Raw genomic sequence first — 20,882 nt, 5'->3', positions numbered from 1 at the left:
AAAAAAAAAAAAAAAAAAAAAAAAAAAAAAAAAAAGCATAGAATATTCCTCTTACTTCCTTGCTCTATCCCTAAACCCAAGAATACTTTGCCTACATCCCTCTCACACGGTACGGTGGGATTTTTTCTTACTTCAAACATTCTTCCTTGCCAATTCTGGGCCATTTTTCCCCAGCCTCCCCCAAGAAACCAGTCTGTTAGAACAAGGGTTGGCAAACTCGAGACTTGGGACAAATCTGGCCAACCACCTGTTTTGGACGACCTATGAGTTACGAATGGTTTTTACATTTTTATGGTTGAAACAAATCAGGAGAATAATATTTCATAACAAGTAAAATTCAAATCTCAGTGTCCATAAATAAAATCTTATTGGAATACAGCCATGCTCATTTGCTGATTGTTGTCTATGGCAGCATTTGTGCCACAAAAGCACGATTCAGTTGTGTAGTTGCAACACAGACTGTCGGACTCACAAAGCTTAACATTTTACTATCTGGTCCAGACAGAGAAAGCTTGCAGACTCATCTCTGGAGCATGTGGCACTATTCTGTACCTTCCATTCCCCAACCAGTTGTCATCATCCACTACCTGCAAGGTCACTCTTCCATGTACATTGAAATACACACATGACTGGAAGCTGGATGGCACAGCAGCTAACATGAGTGACTGAATGAAATTTAATATTACCACTACAGGCTGGAATGTTGTGTAGAAATCAACAAGATGAAATTTACAGTTTGTGGGCTAAATTTCATGCAGTTTGCAATATCACAAAGACCGGCATATGGTCTTTATGTGTTGATAGAGAAACAGCCCAGATGCACGGGGAAAAGGTGCTGAGGGAGGGTGTTAAATATTCAGGACAAAGACTTTCTTCACAAACAGAAATGTTTGTAGATGGAATTTGGGGGCTACTCAGGAAAGACAAAGCCCAAGTCTGGAAATGCATCCCATCTCTTGGCTCTTGCTTCAAGCTAGAGAAACCTTAAGAACTTTTTAGTCATAAAATTGATTCTATATGATCAAAATTTAAATCACAGATATTTTTCATTTTTTGTCAAGTAGATGCCCCAAATAATTTTCTCAGTAATAATGGAAAGTATCTTAATTTTTCTCCCTATCAACCAGATATATAAATATTAAACCCAAAGATGAAACTCATTCTGGCAGAGTCACACAAAGATTCTTAGATGACAGGTGATCAATAAACTCACCTTTATTTGGAAAACACCAGTGTGCAATTCTCTTTTGTAGGAAAACAAAGCAAAGCAATAAGAATTGAATCTTATTTTTTGAGAACTGAATCTTATTAGTCATTATCAGAATGACAGTACATAGCTGAGCAGGTTTACACATATGTCTGCAGGGAACTGAGATTTTTCTCCTTTTTAATTATTTGAATTCTTATATTTACCTCAATAAAATATATCCGCATGGCATCATAAATCAAATTGTTTCTCTCTAAAAAGATCAGACATGTAAATCTCGTGCAATGAGTATGTTTAGGAGTAGTTGGTTGGGAACTAGCTTTCTATGCTTTGACATTTAGAATAAAGGGCCAAAGTTGGGCCTAATCCATGGCTCAGCCCACCCCTCAGCCTGCCATGAGCACAAGGCACCTCCCTGCGTGTTTTCTCACTTACAATGGGGAGGATAATAACTTGCATCCTACAGAGGGTAATGGTGAGAATAAGGTTTACATGATATAGAAGGACCATCTGAGATACACAATGCCATACACATTTTTTAAAAACATGAATTCCTTTCTAAACTCTTATTTCTACCTTCTTTTCAAAATTGCTGGCATCACTTGTGTCTCAGATTGATAAAACCTAGCCTCAAATCCCTCACATGTGGCATGTGCAGGCATGTTGCGACAAGGAGCAGTAAGAGTGGCCAGGGTGTTCACACATAGGTCAGGCATGTTTCTGTGTCTTTCCAGGTCCACAGAGGACAGAACACAATGGGCTACTGATTCTAAGTACTGTTCTGAGGTGCAGATGTTGAACAGGTGACTGAGCTATGCATCCAGTAGTCATTTCCCGTGTTGCTTCTGGCCACCATTTGCCTCTGTCACTCTGCACTGGCCAGAACTGCACCATCACCATGGAGCCACAGAAAATCCCTTCTAACAGTCTCCGTGGATGAATTCACTTCATAACTATCAGTCTGTATGACTGTATTCTATCTCTGGAAAATATATTTTTCTCAAATGCTAATTTCACATTAATGCCAATAAAATGAAAAAAATTCTTCTTATTTGAAAAGAATGAAACAAGTGGCATTCAGAGAAGTGTTCCAGGACTCCTGTTTTCAATTCCCATGGAGCCCAGAACCTGGAGACTGTCAAAGGTGCCCAGGATGTTTCTCTCCACTGTTGTGATCATTGCCAACTGATCACAAGACATTGCCACTGAACTCACAACACAAGGTTCTTTGAAAAGTGTAACATCAAGAAATAGGCAAGGAACAAACATGGCACATATCAGACAAAGCAAGAAGTACTGCTGATGAAGCCCACCTCCCCTCAACCCTCAGCATCTTTGATGGTTTTAAATATAGACTTTTCTGTCCATTATGGAACTTTTCAAAACTCTCTCCACCTTAAAATATCAAGCCATTAGCTAGGAGCAGTGCTGGGAGGGGGCTTCAGGTGCCTTTTGTTTGAGCACTTGCTGAGTTTTCTTCAAGATCCTCAATCACAGAATGCAATGCTCACGATAAATGTTTTCATTCTCTCCTCTCTTTGCAAGTTTAGGCCTTCTTTTCACTAAGACACATCTGGTTGCACACAGACTTTCAAAAGCAGAAGAAGATTTATAGATAGATGAAGGGCCCCTAGGGCTTGGAGGTAGGAAAGGGAAATAAGTAAACATGGACCTTGCACACTGCATGTCACTCTTAGACCATTCTCACCTTCTCCTTCCTGGTCTGGCCTGTACACTCCCATGTGATTCCATGAGTACAGAGTGAGTAGGCCACCCTTTATAATGGAGATGGTGGGGATTTCCTTACCATTTTTATAGCTGACTTTATTAAGGTCATTCTATTTATTCCCCATGCAGCCAGGTGACCTAATTTTGTCTCTCAGGAACATTGTCATGATCGGGGAGAATGCTCCAGCCAAATGCCATGACTAGTGCTTCCTCCTTGCTAACAGCAGGAGTGAGTGGGTCAGTCAGCTCCTGGGAACCTGGGTGGATGGCATGGATTGGTCTACCAAACCCAACATCCTAGTGAACTGACAGCATCCACTTGGGAGCAGTCAGTTGGACCCAGACCCCAAAGCAGCATGGCCATCCTTTTGGTAGCACCTGTGTTTTTCAGAACCACTGTGAGCAACATGGATACGGTCAAATTTCATATTTTGAACCTATATAGTTTCCTAAAGGACTGTCAATCTTTCTATGTCTTCCTATTTGCCTTTCTCATTCTTTCTTTCTCCGAGCCAGATGTGAAGTTCATAAACACAGAAATCATACCTTTTCCATTTATATATCTTCACGCCTTTGAACAGCCCTAACCTATAATGGACACTCAACTAACTGATGGAATTAGTACGTACTGCAAACAAAGAGATGGCTGTTTTTAAATTTACACAGGGTAATCTACTTAACCAAAACCAATCTCATATATTGTCACAAATATCTTAAGGATCTTACCCTCTCACATTTCTATGGTGGTACACCACTGATTTCTAGGCCAAAGTTATGTGTTTGGGGTCCTCTTCCATTTTATAAAACAGCTTTCCTCAGTGGATGCTAAGTGAGATTTTAAATAATACAAAAACATAGATGGCTGAAGATGAGGTCACGCAGTAAGGCCACATCTGTGCACACCACCACTGGCCACCTTACACGGGAAGTTCAATAGGGTGCTGGCTTAATGACAGAGAAGAGGAGCAGCACCAGGGCCTTGAACCGTGAGGTGGGCAGAGGACGGTGGGCACGTGTGTCTGGTGGCCTCCCTCCCTCTTTTCAGCAGCACCCCGCACCCCTGCCCACCGCTGGCCTTATGCTTACTTTTCACAGAGATCTCGCACTTGGCTGGGCTTGAAGGTAGGAGCTGACAGGGAGCAGGGGCTGGTGGGAGCTGACAACGGGCTCTTGATGTTCTGCACCGAATGCCTGCGACTCCTCCTGCGGTCGAGACCCTGGTGCTCGCCGCTGGTGCCAGTTGAACACATGCTGGCCCTCCGTCGATCCCGGAGCCCACTGGGGGGCGGCTCTGCTGTCTCGTCACCATCCTCGTGCCTGAGCGCTGCCTGAAAAATCAGAACGTGCCCAGGGCAAGGTCAGACTTGAGAGCCTTTCCCAGATGTTGGCTGTACATATCAGACTCACCCTAATATGGATTTAACGCTGTCTTTGTCCAAACTGGGTCTCTGAGTCACTGGAATATCTTCCTTGCCACACAAATCTAGGGGCCAAGCACAGCGTGCAACTCAAAGGTGCTGCTCTTATGACTCTTCCCATCCAATGGATATAAAAAAAGGACAACTGATGTCATGAGGAACTCTGAGAAATACTTGTAATTATATGAGATCTAATTTATCCTTGGCTCATCGTTCCCATATCCCTAGCTTTCATCTTTCTTTGCCCTCCTGTGGCCCTTCTTTAGTCCAGGAGACCAGAGACCCTCCTGACACCAGTTGGGGGAGGGGGGCATAATTTGATAATTCCCGAGCAACCTTTCTCCAAGAGGGTACTCAGCAGAGTACAGAAGAGGCAAGGACCACAAGACCCAGGAGAGTGAGAGGTGGCCTTGCCTGGACATCTTTCTGAGAGGCCTACATCATTCATGTATGTGCTTGATTCCAAAATCCTGGATGACAGCTGCTGCACTAGCAGGCTACCCTCAGCTACCCTCAAGTCATGGTCTGAGAGTACAAGTGGAGCCTGTATTTACACTAGACAGCTTATCCATGCAGTCACCAAGGGATACAGCAGAAATAGACTTGGCTTCTAGAATAAAGGGATTTTTTAAAAATGCCTTCTTAAAAGTGATCCAAATTTGTACAGAGAATAACTATCTTACACTTTGCCACTTCTCCTTTTATGAGGAAACCCGAGCCACCCAACACCATATCCTCTGCTCTCTCTGCTTCTCCCAAGGGATATTTTAGTCCAGTGTCTAGCTATGCCCCAGCTTGCTCAGTTCTTGGCCTTGTTTTGTCCTAGATTCTACTCTGTGGCTTCTCACCTCAGTTACAATTCAACTTCTGCATGGTCCCCAGCCCACTCTGGCAGCTGGTGTGTGCCTCAGCCTCCCAGCGGCAGACCATGCTTACCAACATCTCTGGTTTCTTTAGTTTTTTATGCCTAAATTCCCTAAAGCTAGACAGCAAAAAGAGTACCAGGTCTTGGTGTTGACCATATCTTTGTGTGCATGGTAGCTATGTCACTTTCAGGTGATATGGATTTAGTGGAAACTCTTCTATGTGACAGACATATTTTATGATAAGCTCTCAGATATATGAATGCAATTTAACAATCTTTTGGCTTTTTTTAACCCCCTAGAATTCACTAGTCAAACATAAATTTGAGATTTCTGAAGCAAAACTTGATGAAAGTTCACATAAAGCTCATTCTTTATAAAAACTTGTTGGAAATTCTGCTTCTTCACTATCCCTGCAGGAGCTAGAAATGAAATTCTGTACTTGATTAATCACACTTGTCATCTCAACTTTAAAACTTTAAATGGCATTGTGTGGGGAAAGTTTGAGAATGACCACACACCTAACCAAGAACAGCATTTTTTAATATTTCTAGTCAATTATTTTTTCCTTTGTTTCTTACATAAAAACCCTAGACCATTTGAACTTACTCTGACCTGAAGTGTTGATTCTGCTTCTTATTAAGCACACATTTGGAATGATAAGATTAGGGTCTAAAGCAGAGTTCAGATATTTCTAATTCCTTGTCCAACCTCAGAGATCCAAGGATCAAATAACATTCCTCTCACAGTCTCTTTCAGAGGGGCACACTGGGTGTGCATGAAGTGAAATCTACTTTCAAGCCCTCTGTTAAGGGAAAAGGCAACCAGAAAGTTTAATTGAAAAGAGAAACCTTAGGGAAATATGAAGGCAATATCAAAAGGGGAATCATTGGAAGTTTTCTAAAGTTCAGATCCTTGACAAAACACCTATCTAGAAGAAGGAGGAAAGGGAGAGAAAGAGAAGGAACAGGAGGAAGAGGAGGAGGAGCAGCAGCAGGAGGAAGGTTGAGAGGGTGTGAATGGGTTACAGAATTCCAGGGTACCCAATGGCAGCCATGGGCTTCACAGTCAGGGACAATGTACCATGAAAGTTGGAGGAGGCAGTCACTCATAGTTTTGTCTTTATAATAAGAGTTCTAGAGTCCCCATTGTCTGGTGATGACAGAAAAGACATCAGACCCACAGTTAGGGCCATGGTGGCATTTCCATACTCCTCAGATGCTAGGGAGCATGCAGCTTGGAGTCTAGGGTAAAAGGAGACAGAAAACATCTGGAAAAGACAGCTGTCAGCACATGCTTACTCAGAATCTGTGGTGTCAGACCTGACCAAGTACAAGTTCAGTGAGTGTTCTCCAGAGGAACAGAGTGAGATGGAGCCTGTGCCGAGATCGCTAATCTCTCCCAAGTGATGTGTGACTTGTCCCCCCAAATAATTTCTAACTCTTCCAGTTAAATGCAGAACATTGCTTGTAAGCAAAAACTCCAGGTGAGGAGCAAATATGATCCAAAATCCATGACTGATCGCTTGCACACCCTGCTTAATTGAGAGAGCAATTAGGAGCAGTTTATTGTTGAAGTGACAACTTTTATAAGTCTTTAAGGTTACTAAATGATCCAAACCTTCTTTTTAACGTTAAATATTTTTGTTCTCTCTATTTTATTGTGGTAAGAACATATTGTAAATCTATTCTCTTATCAGATTTTAAGTGCACAAAACAATATGGTTAGTATATCCATGGGAACAACAATCTCTACAATTTATTCATCTTGTATTACTAAAACTTTATGCCTGATGATTAGTAACTTTCCTCTACCCCTCAGCCCCTGAAAACCACCATTTTTTCTGCTTTGCTAGTTTGGCTATTTCAACTACCTCATTTAAGTGGAACTATACAGGATTTGTCTTCCTTTGACAGGCCTATTTCACTTAGCATAGAGTCATCTGATTCATCCATGTTGTTACAAATGTCAAGATTTTCTTCATTTGAAAGGCTGAATAATATCCCAGTGCATACATATAGTGCACATTTTCTCTATCCACCCATCCATGGGCATTTCTGTTATTTTCACTCCTCTTATTGTGAATGGTGTTGCAGTAAGCATTGTAGTAATTAATATTTCTCCATAATCCTGACTTTAGTTCTTTTGGGTATATATTCAGGAATGAGATTGTTGAAAAAAATATATATATGTAATAGTTTACATTTATTTTTTAAATAGTTTTTAATTTTCTGCTATGGAAATCCTCAAACACACAAATTATAGATGAGTGTAAGCTGCGATGTGTTTATCACTCACTGCAGTTCAACACTTATCAACTCATAGTCAACCTCTTCCATTTATACTCTACTCCTTGTGTTCAAGCTTTCAGGCAAAATTTTTAAGGTAAATCAAAGATCATATCATTTCATCTATGAGTAGCTGGATATATTTTGAAAAATACGTCCACCACACCATTGCCCCATTTAAAATGATTTTTAATATCATCACATGTCAGATAATCTGAACTTTATCATCATCACCATCATCATCATCATGTGCTGAGGAATAAGCCTCAGCCTTGTGCATGCTGCATACATGTTCTCACTGAGATACACTTCAGTAATCTGAACATTCTTGAAGAAGCTCAAAAACCACTACCATTTCTTTATATCATTATACTGCTGCTGACAGCCATGGAGGACAGCCATCTTTCCATAACATATACAATCCTCTTCCTTTGTACCATGTCATATATTCTTTTAAATTCGTATCTATACACTCAGATCAGCTTTTAGGTCAAGTATCAGTACTAGAAACTTTTCAACAAGGATATTTCCTGATGATAGGCTGTGGTTACAGTGTTAGGCCCCAAGAGAATCACACCTCCCTTCTTCTCACCCTGTGTCATCTCCTCCCAGATTGCATCTAGGTGTGGCCATTGGACTTGTCCTGGTCAATAGCCATCAGTAAGCATGATGCCAACAGATTATCAAAAAGTGTTTTGTTGGGCCTTGCCTTTCTGAATGCTGCTGTCATGTGAAGAAGCATAGGTGAGCATGCTGAAGACACACAGTCCAGCTAACAGCCACCATCAAAGTTCACATCAGGTCAGTGAGGTCATCTCAGACCATCAAGCCCCTGTCATGACACCAGAAGCTGCTACCACATGCAAACCTCCTAGCAGAATCAGAGCCAAATTCCTGAGCCACAAAATCATGATCTATGATGATTGTTTTAGGCCATTAGGTTTTGGGGTGTTTGTTATGTAGCAAAGATAACCGATACAATTTTGTTTTTTAAAGAAAGAATCTTAAGAAACAGGACCTATTAACTGGTTCTGAAAGTTATCATTATTCCTCACCCCAAAGTCTTTATACTTCAGATGCCTTTCCCCTTACAGGGGCCACATTTTCAGAACCAAAAACTAGAACATATAATCTGACAAAGGATTTTCTTATTTTGGCAATTTATGTATTTGAAAAATCATATGATGCTATAAAATTCAAATGAATTTAATTAAACATGGATCAAATCACCTTTGTGAAATAGAATTAAATTACAAGAAATTGGGCCTGTCCCCAGAAAATCTGAGACATATGGCCACCAGACATCCTCTACTATTAGGAGGAATTCTAGAAGTCCATGCAAGTTCTCTGCAGGCACTTGAGAACACTCAAAGCCTTGTGAGAAAATATTGGGTCTGCATATAGACTTTCTTGCTGCCGCTACATATACTAAAATTGGCTGTAGCAGTAAATATTTTTTTAAAATGTATTTTAACTTTCAGAAAGGAATGAAGATCCTGACTGTGCCTGCTACCTGAAGCATTCAGTTGTCACCTTGAGTTATTACTCAGGGCATACTCCCCTGAAGGTAGGCACTTTCTGACTAAACTACACCCTTCCTTCCTTCAACAAAGCATCTGCAAACATGGTCATAAAATATGTAATATTTAAAGGAGCTCTTCATCCAAGCATTTACTGAACTTCTCTGGGCAACTGTACTGCCGGGCCCTGGGACCATGAGACATGTGACTTACGGTAGCTCAAAGAGGAACCAAACTGGCAATAGGTTTTGCACTGTTAGCCACAGATATGGACACAGGCAAAGTGCACTCTCAATGGTGATAAATAATGAGTAAGTGGGGGCCGGGGATTTAGCTCAGCGGCAAAAGCGCCTGCCTGGCAAGCGCAAGGTCGTGAGTTCAGTTCCCGGTACCGGAGAAAAACCAAAAAAACCAAAAAAAAAAAATAAATAAATAATGAGTAAGTGTAAGCCTAGGAGCCCTTTCATCTTGTCAAGAGGCTTTGTGAGAAGGTAACCTCACAGGACTCCTGAATAAGGAATAGGAGTTTGTCAGCCAAAAAATGGAAGAACAACATTCTAAGCCAACAGAGAGAATGATTAAGGAAAGGCCCCCAAAGGACTTGCCCTTCATGTCCAAGAAGCAGGGCAAGTCGAGTGTGGTCAAAATTTCAGAGGCACCTGGGAATGGTAGAGACAAGGCCCATGGAATGTGCAGGTTTTTCTTTCAACTAAGGGCTTTGGGATATTATCTTGCTGGTCATAAAAAGGTCATTCCTTCATTTTTATTTTCTTAACTTGTTCCCACCTGCTTGAATCACCAGTGGTACATTCATGATGTTTCATCAGGCAGTTGAACCACCAGTGGTACATGTATGACTTGCCATCAAGAGGCACAAGGCAGCACCATCAGCTGGTACAAGCCACTCAATGGAGCAGTCATACATGTATGTCATGCACATGTTAAACAGAAATGACACAGATTGCAATTTCAGGAGAATCACCTTGTTCACAGTTAAAAGGAATTAGAAAGGGAAAAGAGGCAAGAAAGGACCCATGTAGGACGTAGATTCTGCGAGATGCCAGCTAGTCCAGCTCTGCACAGGCTGCTCTGCTGGGCCCCACTCATCCAGTCACCCTAACTTCCTTTAGATCCCTCCCAACAGCCACCAGCGCTTCTCTAGTGTTCTTCTCCCCTTCTCTGTCTTCCTTCAGGACATCTTCTGTTACAGCCTTCTTTGCCCCTGCCTCAGTTTTTCACCCCTACCTCATGAGTCTCTCGTCTTCACAAACATGTCTACAATCTCCGATTCTCTGCTTACCCAGGTACTTGGGCACCATCTGCACCCATTATAATGGACACTCCCTCACATAGGGCTTTTTCTGTCTTATTCACTGCTAGGTCCCACTGCACATGCAGAATAGTTCCTGGCACACAGAAAGTGCTCAATAAAGCTGTGTTGAATGAAAAAAATTAATGGATGAATGAATGAATCAGAGGACATTGCAGTTGGAAAAATACTGAATTTCTTATTGCAATAAGAAATATCCAGGTAAGAAAAACGAGGGCTGGAGCTAGGAAAATGATGGTAGGATCAGGGGGCAGGGGTTTGTGTGGTGTGTACAGTTTTTACCAATCAAATTTTTAAGTGTTTGTAACATCACAGACTGTTGTTTGTAAAGGTGAAGAAACAAAGGATTGTGTGAGATTTTTGTTTTAATCAAGAGGAACAAGTAAGGGCTTCAATTAGGGCTGGTGGCATTTCATGCATGGCTTTCTGGTGGACATGTGAGACATAGTCAGACTCTGGCACCTTCTTTGTCCCTCTGCATCACCATGGTTAGCTTCTAGATTGGCTACCCACTTGTCTTAGACTAGATAATGGAGAATCTTTGGGGGCAGAAACACATCTAATCTGTATTTACAACCTCAGAGAATATGTGGCATATAACGGGCGCCAAATGAATGAAAGGAATACAAGACAGCAAGCACGAAGAGAGAGAGAGGGGCAGGCAGCCATGTGCTGTGAAAGTAAGCAGTGGGGTGAGTCAAAGGTAGTCTGCACAAGAGAAAGAGGAGGAATGAAAAGTATACTCCAATGCTGAAAGGTTGCGGACAGAGGAGGAAGATTTGGGAGAGGGACACTGAGGAGGAGCTATCAGAGCAGTACCCTGGAGACATCTGTATACATGGCCACCGCGTACATTGAGCAAGAGCCAGTATAACAGTGAGCTCAGGCTGGTAAAGATGATGTATAACAAAGGAGAAGAAACAGGAGGAGCTCCTACAGACCAATCTTACTTCTAAATAATACTGCAAAAATACAGGTATATCAAACAGAATCACAGCCACCCATTTAAAAAAATACATCATGACTACGTGTATTATAGGAATGCAAGCATGGTTAAAAGATAAAAAATAAATGTCCAACTGAACAATCTAGAAGTGAAAGAAGGAAAGTACAAGGACAAAAGCAAAATTTATACAGTTACAAGATACAAAAGCAGTACAAATCATATATAATAATAAAATTAATGTTTGGAGAAAAATCAACAAAATAGACAAACTATTAGTTAATCTAGAAAGGAAAAAGGGAAAGATCACAAACACAAAATAAAAAGCAACAAAGAAAAATGACTAGTGAAAGAACAAATTAAAAAGGGACTACACATCCCTTTGCCAGTGAATTTAAAAATTCAACTGAAACAGATGATTTACCAGGAAATTATAATTTATCAAATTGACCCCATTAAAGGAAAGAATTTTAAAAGACCCATTTCATAGGAAAATATTGTTAGCAATGATCTCCCCGACTTTCCTCAGTATGGACACATGCATGCACACATACACACAGGTCCATACAATTTACCAAGGGAATCCTAACACATTATCAAAAAAATCCAAACAGTAAAATGCCACTTTAACTTTTCCAGGGCACACAGAAAAAAGAAAAACCTCCCAAAATTTTTTGAAGTATAAATAAAAGTGATGCCTAAACATCTCAACTATTGTATGCACCCAAAAAAAGAAGTACAAGAAATCATGGTAGCATACTTGCCAGGCCAACAAAACTGTAAACTATGCAATATCTAATAAAAGAACAGATAAATAAATTGTGATGAATTTATTAGCAGTGAAAAAAATCTAGATTTCCACATTTTTGCATAGGTCTCAAAAACATTAAGGCAGGGGCACACTGAAGGATACATAATATGATTTGTATTATAATTATAAAATACTTGAAAGTGGGTAAAATTAATACATTACTTCTGCTTAGACTGGGTAAAAGGAGCCAAAGCATGGAACAGCTGACCTGTGATTCTTTTGTCCTTCTTGTAGGAAAGATGTTTCATAGCGGAAAGGAAGAAGGCAGGTGATGAGTAATCTAGTCCACAGTAAGCATGCTAACAATGAGACTACCTAATAAACAGACTGAGGACATTTGCTGAGAGTTCTTGTTTCTAGAATACCCTTAGCAAGATGTCCCTGGCTAAGGCTTATAGTAAATAACCCCAGAATGTATATATTTAGGGCTATGACTCTGAGGAATGAAATAGAGATGTTTTACAACTGAATGTTACGTGTCAGGCAAGGTGACCTGTGGACCTCACAGACCTTGTGTATCATTTAGAGTCAGAAGGCACATATCTGATGCATAGGGAAAGAACCTGGGCAGTCACAGGGATGTCCCAGATCTCTCCCTTCTTCATATGCACCTCCATGGCCTGAAATTATTAGTACAGCTAGACTGGTCCAGACCTCTGGCCAGTCAGTTCTGATTTGATAATCTTATCCTTGGCGTCAGCTCACAGAATAAGCTGTTTTAGGTAAAATTATAACAGAATCTCCTACTTTTTCCAAGTCAACAGGCCAAGAAATAGAGATGCATAACCCAAAGCAGAGACCATGACATAGGTGTGCAACCTGTGAGACTGCATTAGGCCCACACTCAGAAGGGACCTGTGCTTGATATAATGATCTTCTGTCACCATCCTGAATTTATTTTATCTGTAAACTTGGGTTGTGAATGGAGACCAGTGGCACTGAGGACCATGTGCATGAGCAGAGGAGGCATGCGTGCCTGCTGTTCCTGCTGCTCATGAGCACAGAAATCAGGTGGACCGTGACATACAGGAGTTGGTGAGGCCCACAGTGCGTAAGCAGGGATGTTACAACCCTGAGAGCCATGCTGCCATTTGAATGATATTCGAAGGTGAATACAGAAAGATGACAACCCAAGGAGTTGGGTTATCATACTCTTGCCCATTTGTGTTTCTTGGCCATACTAGCCAACTACTATGCTGAAATGATGCCAGAAAAAAATGAAAAGACAGGGCAGCCTCGAGTTCCCTTTTCAGATCTTCTTTGCTTATCAACAAGCTCAAGGCCAAGTGTTGGTGGAACACACATATGAAGAAGAAAATAAAAACAGTTCATTTTGTATAGCGTTTCCATTGTTGTGGAAAGAATAAAACACATACATATACAAAGCTGCAAAATATGAGTTAGACGATTTCGTTGTCTCTGCACAAAAAGTAAATGCTCTTACATTTGCATTTTAAACTGACATTACACAATATAAAGATGAAAAGCAAAATCCACTGTAATAACTTTAAATTTCCATTTTTCTTTCTTTATAATGTACCAAACAAAAACCATCATTAACAAGGTGAGAGTCTGCAGAAGTAAAAGGTCCTGTAGTATCTTTAATAGTTCCTTTTTTTCCATAAACGACCGTGAATTCCACTTCACACTAAGCCCTACAAAATATGTAGCTGAACTTCTCCCTGTACCTATTGTCTCTGAGTCTTTTGCCTCTCCTCTGCCTTTTCCCTTGAATAAAGATAATGCTGTGAGAATGCATGTTCCTTAAAATAAAACAGCTCCAGGATTCCCCCACATCAAAGGCTCTTAGACTTAAATACATCAGTTTCATGGAAGGCTTGTTACAGTGTAGACTGCTGGGCCCCACCTGTAGAGTTTCTGAGCCAGGAGGCTGCATGCGGTCTAAGAACCCACATTTCAACAAAATTCCCTGTGATGTGGGTGCTCCAACACTACACTCGGAACCCTGGTCTAGATACCTACAACCCTCATTTTTGACATTTGTGAAAGCTGTGCACAGATTTACAGAAGACATGTGTTATTACCTCGTAAATGTTAAATTGCTCCACTAAGTCCAGGTCAGTCCCCTTCTTGTTCAAGTGTCTTTGGGACACAGCAGCGATACCCAGCTCCTCCAGGCAGTCCACCACATCATAGAAGGTGTCTTGGTCTGGTAATCCTGCCAGTGTCTGGAATAAGAAAAGAATTTGATAGAGATGTATCTTAGGGGCCTTCTCAAAGCTCTGAGCATTTTTACATGGTAGCCAATGGCCTTGGTTACAACAATATGGGATACTACAAAACAGATGACAAATTCTTTTCAGAGAAAACCCCCCTCAGTGTGGTAGGCAGAATGAACCCTAAGATTCTCACCCTCAGTGTACATGTGCTATATAACCTCCTCTCTTGGAGTATGAGCTGGATACTCCATGAGTGGAATGTCACATCTATGATAAACTTATGCTAAATGGCAAAGTGAAGGAAGATATCATTATGCAAATATCATTAGGATTCCAAAACCCTGAATTTGAGTTAATCAAAGAGGATACTGTCCTGGTTGATAACTGGACTTAGGTCTTCCCTCTTTTTATCCTGCTGGCCTCAAAGAAGCAGCAAGCCACTGAGGGTTCCACAGCTGCAAGGAAATGAATTCTGCCAACAGCCATAGGAGCCTAGAAGGGATCCAAAGCCTCAGAGGGGACCACAGCTCTAGGAACACCTTGATGACAGTCTTGGGAGACCCTGAGCAGATGGCGCAGTTAGGCTGTGCCTGGGTTCCTGCCCCATGGAAACTGAGATGCGAAATGTGCCTTGTTCCAAGCTTCTAACTTTGGGGCAGTGTCACACGGCAATAGAAAACTGATATATTTCACTATTAGATGCTCCTATTATGTTCAATACATCAACACCTGGAGTTATAATAATTTAATAATTCCCTTTTACTTAAATTCATCAGAGCCTCCTTTGGGTCTATGAAACTGAGGAAAACATGAGAAGTTACAAAGTAGTAACTAAGAAACAAAAAAGTAATCCAAGAAAGAGCAAGCTGACTTCTCTTTGAATTCAGCCTCTCTCTAAAGGAGGGGAAAAATCTCAGACAAAGCATCTGCTCAAAACTAGGTGGAAGAAATTTATTACATGTACCTTATCTTTGCACCTTGAGACCATAATGTTAAGTGAAATAAATCAGACACACAAGCTTAAATATTGCATGACTTCTCTGTTATGAGAAAACTACATTATAAAGAAAGACCAAAATAAGAGATAATAGGAAGTAAGCAAATAGTTCCTTCTCAAATGGGAAGGGGACCAAGAGATGGGAGAAGGGGTAAAGGGGATGAACAAAGGAATGAAGATGTGTAATGTACACCACCAACTCCACACAAGAAGTGTACATGTTATGCACTGCAAACGTGTTCTAAATAAAAACTTAACAAACAGAGTAGAGAAAACAAGTGAGGGACATGAAGGTTAGTGGAAAGAAGGGATCTGCCTGAGGTAACAGGCAACCACTGAAGAGGCTGGGATAAAATCCTAGATCTAGCTCTCTTGGATTCATTTTCCAGCTCCAACTTCTCTGAAACTTCCATTTTGGGGCTATCAGTACTGAAGAGAATGTCCACATTCATAACCCAAACTGTGGCTTTTTCCCTTTATGCTGAGCAAAGAGGACATAACACACTTTGAGATCAGAAACTGATAAAAAATGGTTATGTGATAGTTTAACTGCTTGGGTGCTTCAATAAGGACACACAACAGGAGACTGGGAATCAGAAGCTGCAGTAAACAGGTACACAGATGAGGCCAAGTGTGGAATCACATGCCAGAGTGACATCAACATATTTATTACCAGGTGACTGTCGCCAGCTGAGCTACTGCCTGCTTCCAGCACACACTGAAAATCATACACTCATTCAAAGAATCCCATCATCAGAACAACATCATCTTTTGGTTTGGATGAAAACTCTAGAACTTGTTAAAGGATGAAAAATTATAAACACATGGGTTTATGAGGTCTGCGGAGGGCAAACAAGTAGAGATGCCCTACATACCTGCTGACTGCAAAATGCACAAGCTGAGGAAGACAGCAAGTTGACACTTAGGATAAAGGATAGAAAACTTTCTGTGCTGCAGAGTGGAGCTAGCAGGGGGCAAAGACAATCTCTAGGAATCGCTTCACTGCTCCTCTTTCCTTCTTCCTCCTAGCTTGGAGTCAACTGAGGTTCTTTAACTCAGGAGTTTCCAGGGGTTAGAACCATGGACCTAATAATCTCCACTGCCTTAGTGAATCCATCCATACAGAGTAGGATGGATCTCTATTAAATAAGTCAACATTTAGACCTATTGAACTAAACCGACTCCAACTGCCCTTACTCAATAATAGGCCAGAAACCAAGGGTATTAAGAAGTCATTTATCATTTCTGCTGGGAAGATTCGGGCTTGGGCCAAGCCTATAGACACCTCAGTTTCCACACATGGCTACAGAGAAAATGGCGGCTTTCCACCACCAATACAGCTTCCTCTTCCTCCTGTGTAGAGGGGGTACACACAGCCTTTTTTTTTTTTTTTTGGTTTTTTCTCTGGTACCAGGAACTGAACTCACGACCTTGCGCTTGCCAGGCAGGCGCTTTGCCGCTGAGCTAAATCCCCAGCCCCTATACACAGCCTTGAAACATACATTCACTTATGTTTGTCTGATTCTCTAATACGCTCATCTAACTTCACCTCACTCCTCCTGACCCCAAGCCTCCCCTCCCAGTTCTTCTCAGTCACTCTCACTGCTAATTTGCCTACATTGGACAAATGTGGCACTTTTGCCACAAAAGCCTGTGAGGCAAATGTTTCTTGACGCCTTTGTCCTCAGATGCCATTAGATGCAACACAGCTGCCTGACAACTGGTCCCCTCCCCCTCGTTTTCTCTAATTTTGTCTTGCCAGAGCCTGTAACAAGTAATTAATTACAGTCATCTCCCAGATGGAAACTCTGTCCTGGAGGGTATTTTTCCTCTCTCTAGGTTTTCATTGATTCCATCAAATCTTGTATGTAGAATAAAATCAATGAGGTGAAGCCTGGCCTAATATTCACAGCAGTGGCATCTGTGGAAGCCAAGAGCTGTAAGCACCCAAATCTCTTTCCATGGGTGGTGGATAAACAAATAGTGTTGCATCTATGTAACAGAATACTATGGAGCACCAGGAAGGAGAGGGCTACTAACACAGGAACACCCACAAACCCAACAGACATTAGGCTGAGTGACAGACACTGGCCTCCAAGGGTTACATATTCCATGACCCAACTGACATTCTTGAAAACACAAAATTACAGTGATAAGGGATTAAATCAGTGGTTGTCGAGGGCTATTGAGGAGTCAGGACAGCCCTATAAAAGAGCATGGGAAGATTTGGGGAGAAAGTGGAACTAGTTAGTTTGCTAATAGTGAAGGTGATCCTTATCTATATGTGTGAAACTCATACAGCTGTATACCAAAAGAAAAATCCATCTTACTATATGGTACTTTGAAAGCAATTAAAGCAAATGTGAAAAATAAAGCAAATGCTCAGTTTAAATTCATGTGGGTTAATCATCTCCTGGTCCCAATATAGAGCTCTTCTCCCCAGGGCTCCCTACGATGTGGCATTCTGGGAATGTCCACAGCCAGCCCCATAGTAGCCCCTTTTGCCACTTATCTGCCCCATCCCAATCTATAAACTGGTCCATAGCTGAGCTCCCCAGAATGGCTGATTTTCCCTGAGGGAATTTCAGCCATTATGTCCCTTCAGCATGCATGGTAAAAAAGGGTTGATTTCTGACCTTCCCTCAGATCTTCTGAAGACATGGGATGGGGATGGGAAAGAGGAAGAAGGGGGCTAGCAAGTATGTTTAATATTCCTGGTTAACAAAGAAAGTTACTTCATTCTCAGAACCCTAGGCCGGTTAGGATTCAATGGCCTTGTTTTGTCATGAAAATATCAATTTTTTAAATTCCACGTTATTATGCCATTGTTTATTATGTTGAAATCAATACCAGTTAGAAACCACCCATCTTGCAATATAATTTCCCAGATTCAGAGTCTGTGTGTTTTCCAGACCCATATGAACATTTCAGTTTGTCATTTGGTTGCTATCTCAGAGCATTTTATTCACTGGGGCAATAAACACTCCAATTCAACAAGCAAACAAACGCCATGTGAGCAGCAATGGTCTGCCGACCTTTTCAAGGAAAGAGCTGCATTTGGAGGAGGGGCTCTTCCTGGGCAGACCAAGACAGGATGAAACAGAAGGGGCAAGCCAGCCATTCCTGGACATTAAATGTCACGTGATGTCCAGCAGAGGGTGACATGTACCAGGCTAGTGCCAATGACGGGCAACATTGTGCCCATACTGTCTGGGTGCAGCTGAGATCAATCCTAAGGACGGCTGGACAAGGCCTTCACCAATCAAGTGGATAATGTCAGGGCAGGTAAGTCTGGAAGAGTGCAATTTCCATTTCTGCTGAGTTCACTGTTTCAGGAAACAAGGTCAGTGGCCAAAAAAGATAGGAAATAGATGATCTTACTTTTTAAACAAACAACAGAAAACAGCTTCAAATCACATGGCAAAGAAAGTTCACAAATCATTTTGAAAATAGAAGAATTCTTGACATTATCTGTCAGAAATGCTGTGCTCCTTTCCCATCAGGGCTGTAGGAGTTTTCCATGTGCTTATCAACAAGTGACATGTTATTGAAAAGCAATCATTGCCAATATGACCTGGGGAAAATATCCTATTATTTCACCATGTATTTCTTTTACTCTTAGTTGTTCAATGTCTTTAATTTTTCTATTGGGTTCTTAATATCTTTAGGACCTTTTTTTGCCCTATTTTTTGGCAAACAATTTTCTAGCTTGTCATTTGCCTTTAGCTATAATTTGTGATTTTCATTTTACAAACAAAACCACTTAGAACTTTATGCAGTGACATATATAAACCCCTTTTGGCATATTTTCACTGCTTTCATTATTAAAATAATCTTTATGAGAGTTGTCAGCACCAAAATGGAGTTATTTAGGTCAAAACCAAGCAGAATGGAGCTGGAAGGCTCAGAGGAGGGACTGCCATGCACATACACCTGTGTGAAGAACAATTCAAGGAACTCATGAAAACTGCAATCTTCCACACAAGCTGTTTGCATAAGCACACTTGCGTAATAATGCTCTCTTCACCAATTAGCTAACACTAACCTCTGCTAAAGCCCATATAGCCAATGGTCTTTGTTTCAAAACAGCCCACAGGGGCTTCTTGCCCTTCTTTCTTCCAAAATGAAGCTTCTCCTTGCCCCAACTGCTTCAAATATGCCTATGGCCTGCCACTGTGTGTGCATTCCAGATTGCAATGTCTCACTATTCCCAAGGAAACATGCTTTGGAGAGTGAGTCTGTCACTCAACTGAAGTGGACAGCTTAACCAGAGACCAATTATACCTTCAGTTCTTTTTACTTTTTTCCCCCTCTACAGTTTCATGTGTGACACTGAACTTTTCCATCTATTTGGAATTTATTGTGATATATGGGTAAAGAATGTTTTTGCTTATTTCCACTTAACATTCAGATCATGGTTAAAGCTACCCCACCCCACTGATGTGGACTAATGCTGTAGTTCTGAACACTGGGGTCTGCCTCAGAGCTGCTTTGTGCCAATTATCTGCCTGCTGAGAAGAGAGTAGATAACACTGTTTTAATCCGGAGAGTGGGCATGACAGTCTAAGTTGGGGGAGAAGTTGCTCTACATATTTATACTACTGTCTACAAATGTGTCTGCAGTTCATCAGGAGAAACATCTCTCCAACTATATTGCAGGAAGGAACTTCGGATCTTTTTGAAGATTTAATCACAGCACCACCTTGGACAGCACAGGGAGAGTCCACAGGAAGTCTAGTGTATGACAAAATTCCAGCCCCAAGAGCAGCCCATAAGGCTAGGTATTAAGAATTGCCTCAGAGCAGCCCATAAGGCTAGGTATTAAGAATTGCTACTGCCCTACAAGATGCTTAACAAGGAGGGAACTGATGGGAGGAACAGGAGCACAAAGACGTGGTCAGCATCATATAAAAAGGATGAGATGCAGCTCCAGGAATCCTCCTTTTAAACCAGGTATAAGAATTCAATAGCCAGTGAAACACAAGGCCTTGGTTCTTCCTGACTTGTGAAGTATTTCTTCAAAGTTAATTCTTAACAAAAAATGTTTTTAGGGTGTGTCTTGCTAGGAAAAGCAATCATAAAATTCTTGCTATCAACTTTTTGGTTTTCCTGGAAAGGACCAAAGTATAAAAGCGTGCAGATGCCCAGAGACCCTCACAGGTATGTGCTACTGAGTACACACACCACGCATATATAAAGGGTTTTCTCCCTTGAAGAAGCAAGCGCACGGCTGCTGTGGTTCCAGCCACCATGATGAAGGTCCATAAGGTAGGGATCTTAGAAGGAAATTTTAAAATTATCCGCATTACATTAGTTTCCCAGAGCTGCTATAACCAGGTACCAAAAGCTAGGAGTCTTAAGACATTAAGAATTTAGAAGTCTGATGTTAAGGCGTCGGCAGAAGCATGCTGTCTCTGATGGTTCCATGGGAAGATCCTAGATCGGTTGCTGGCAAACCTCAGCATTCCTTGGTTCACAGATGCTTTGTTCTACCTTCTGCCTCTGCGCATGTGTCCACACTGTCTTCCCTCTGTGTCTCTTTCCCTCTTCTTATAAGGAAACCAATCATACCAGGTTACAATCTACCCTAATGATCT

At 41.3% G+C, this 20,882-nt stretch overlaps 1 protein-coding gene across 9 annotated transcripts in view; it reads right to left on the bottom strand.

Moving 5' to 3' along the window:
• The window catches only part of Fhod3 (formin homology 2 domain containing 3), a 455,934-nt gene that overhangs the window by 139,322 nt on the left and 295,730 nt on the right, over positions 1-20,882 (bottom strand). For all 9 annotated transcript variants that reach the window (XM_005372817.2, XM_005372818.2, XM_013510258.1 and 6 more), the window contains 2 exons: positions 14,154-14,297; positions 4,022-4,263 (listed from right to left, as the gene is read on the bottom strand). In XM_005372817.2, the coding sequence (XP_005372874.1) occupies positions 4,022-4,263; positions 14,154-14,297 (386 nt within the window). The remainder of the gene's footprint in view (positions 1-4,021; positions 4,264-14,153; positions 14,298-20,882) is intronic.

The sequence above is a fragment of the Chinchilla lanigera genome, unplaced genomic scaffold, assembly GCF_000276665.1.
Source record: "Chinchilla lanigera isolate Chin_1 unplaced genomic scaffold, ChiLan1.0 scaffold00001, whole genome shotgun sequence".
NCBI lineage: Eukaryota > Metazoa > Chordata > Mammalia > Rodentia > Chinchillidae > Chinchilla > Chinchilla lanigera.
This window is presented reverse-complemented; position numbering and strand designations above follow the sequence as displayed.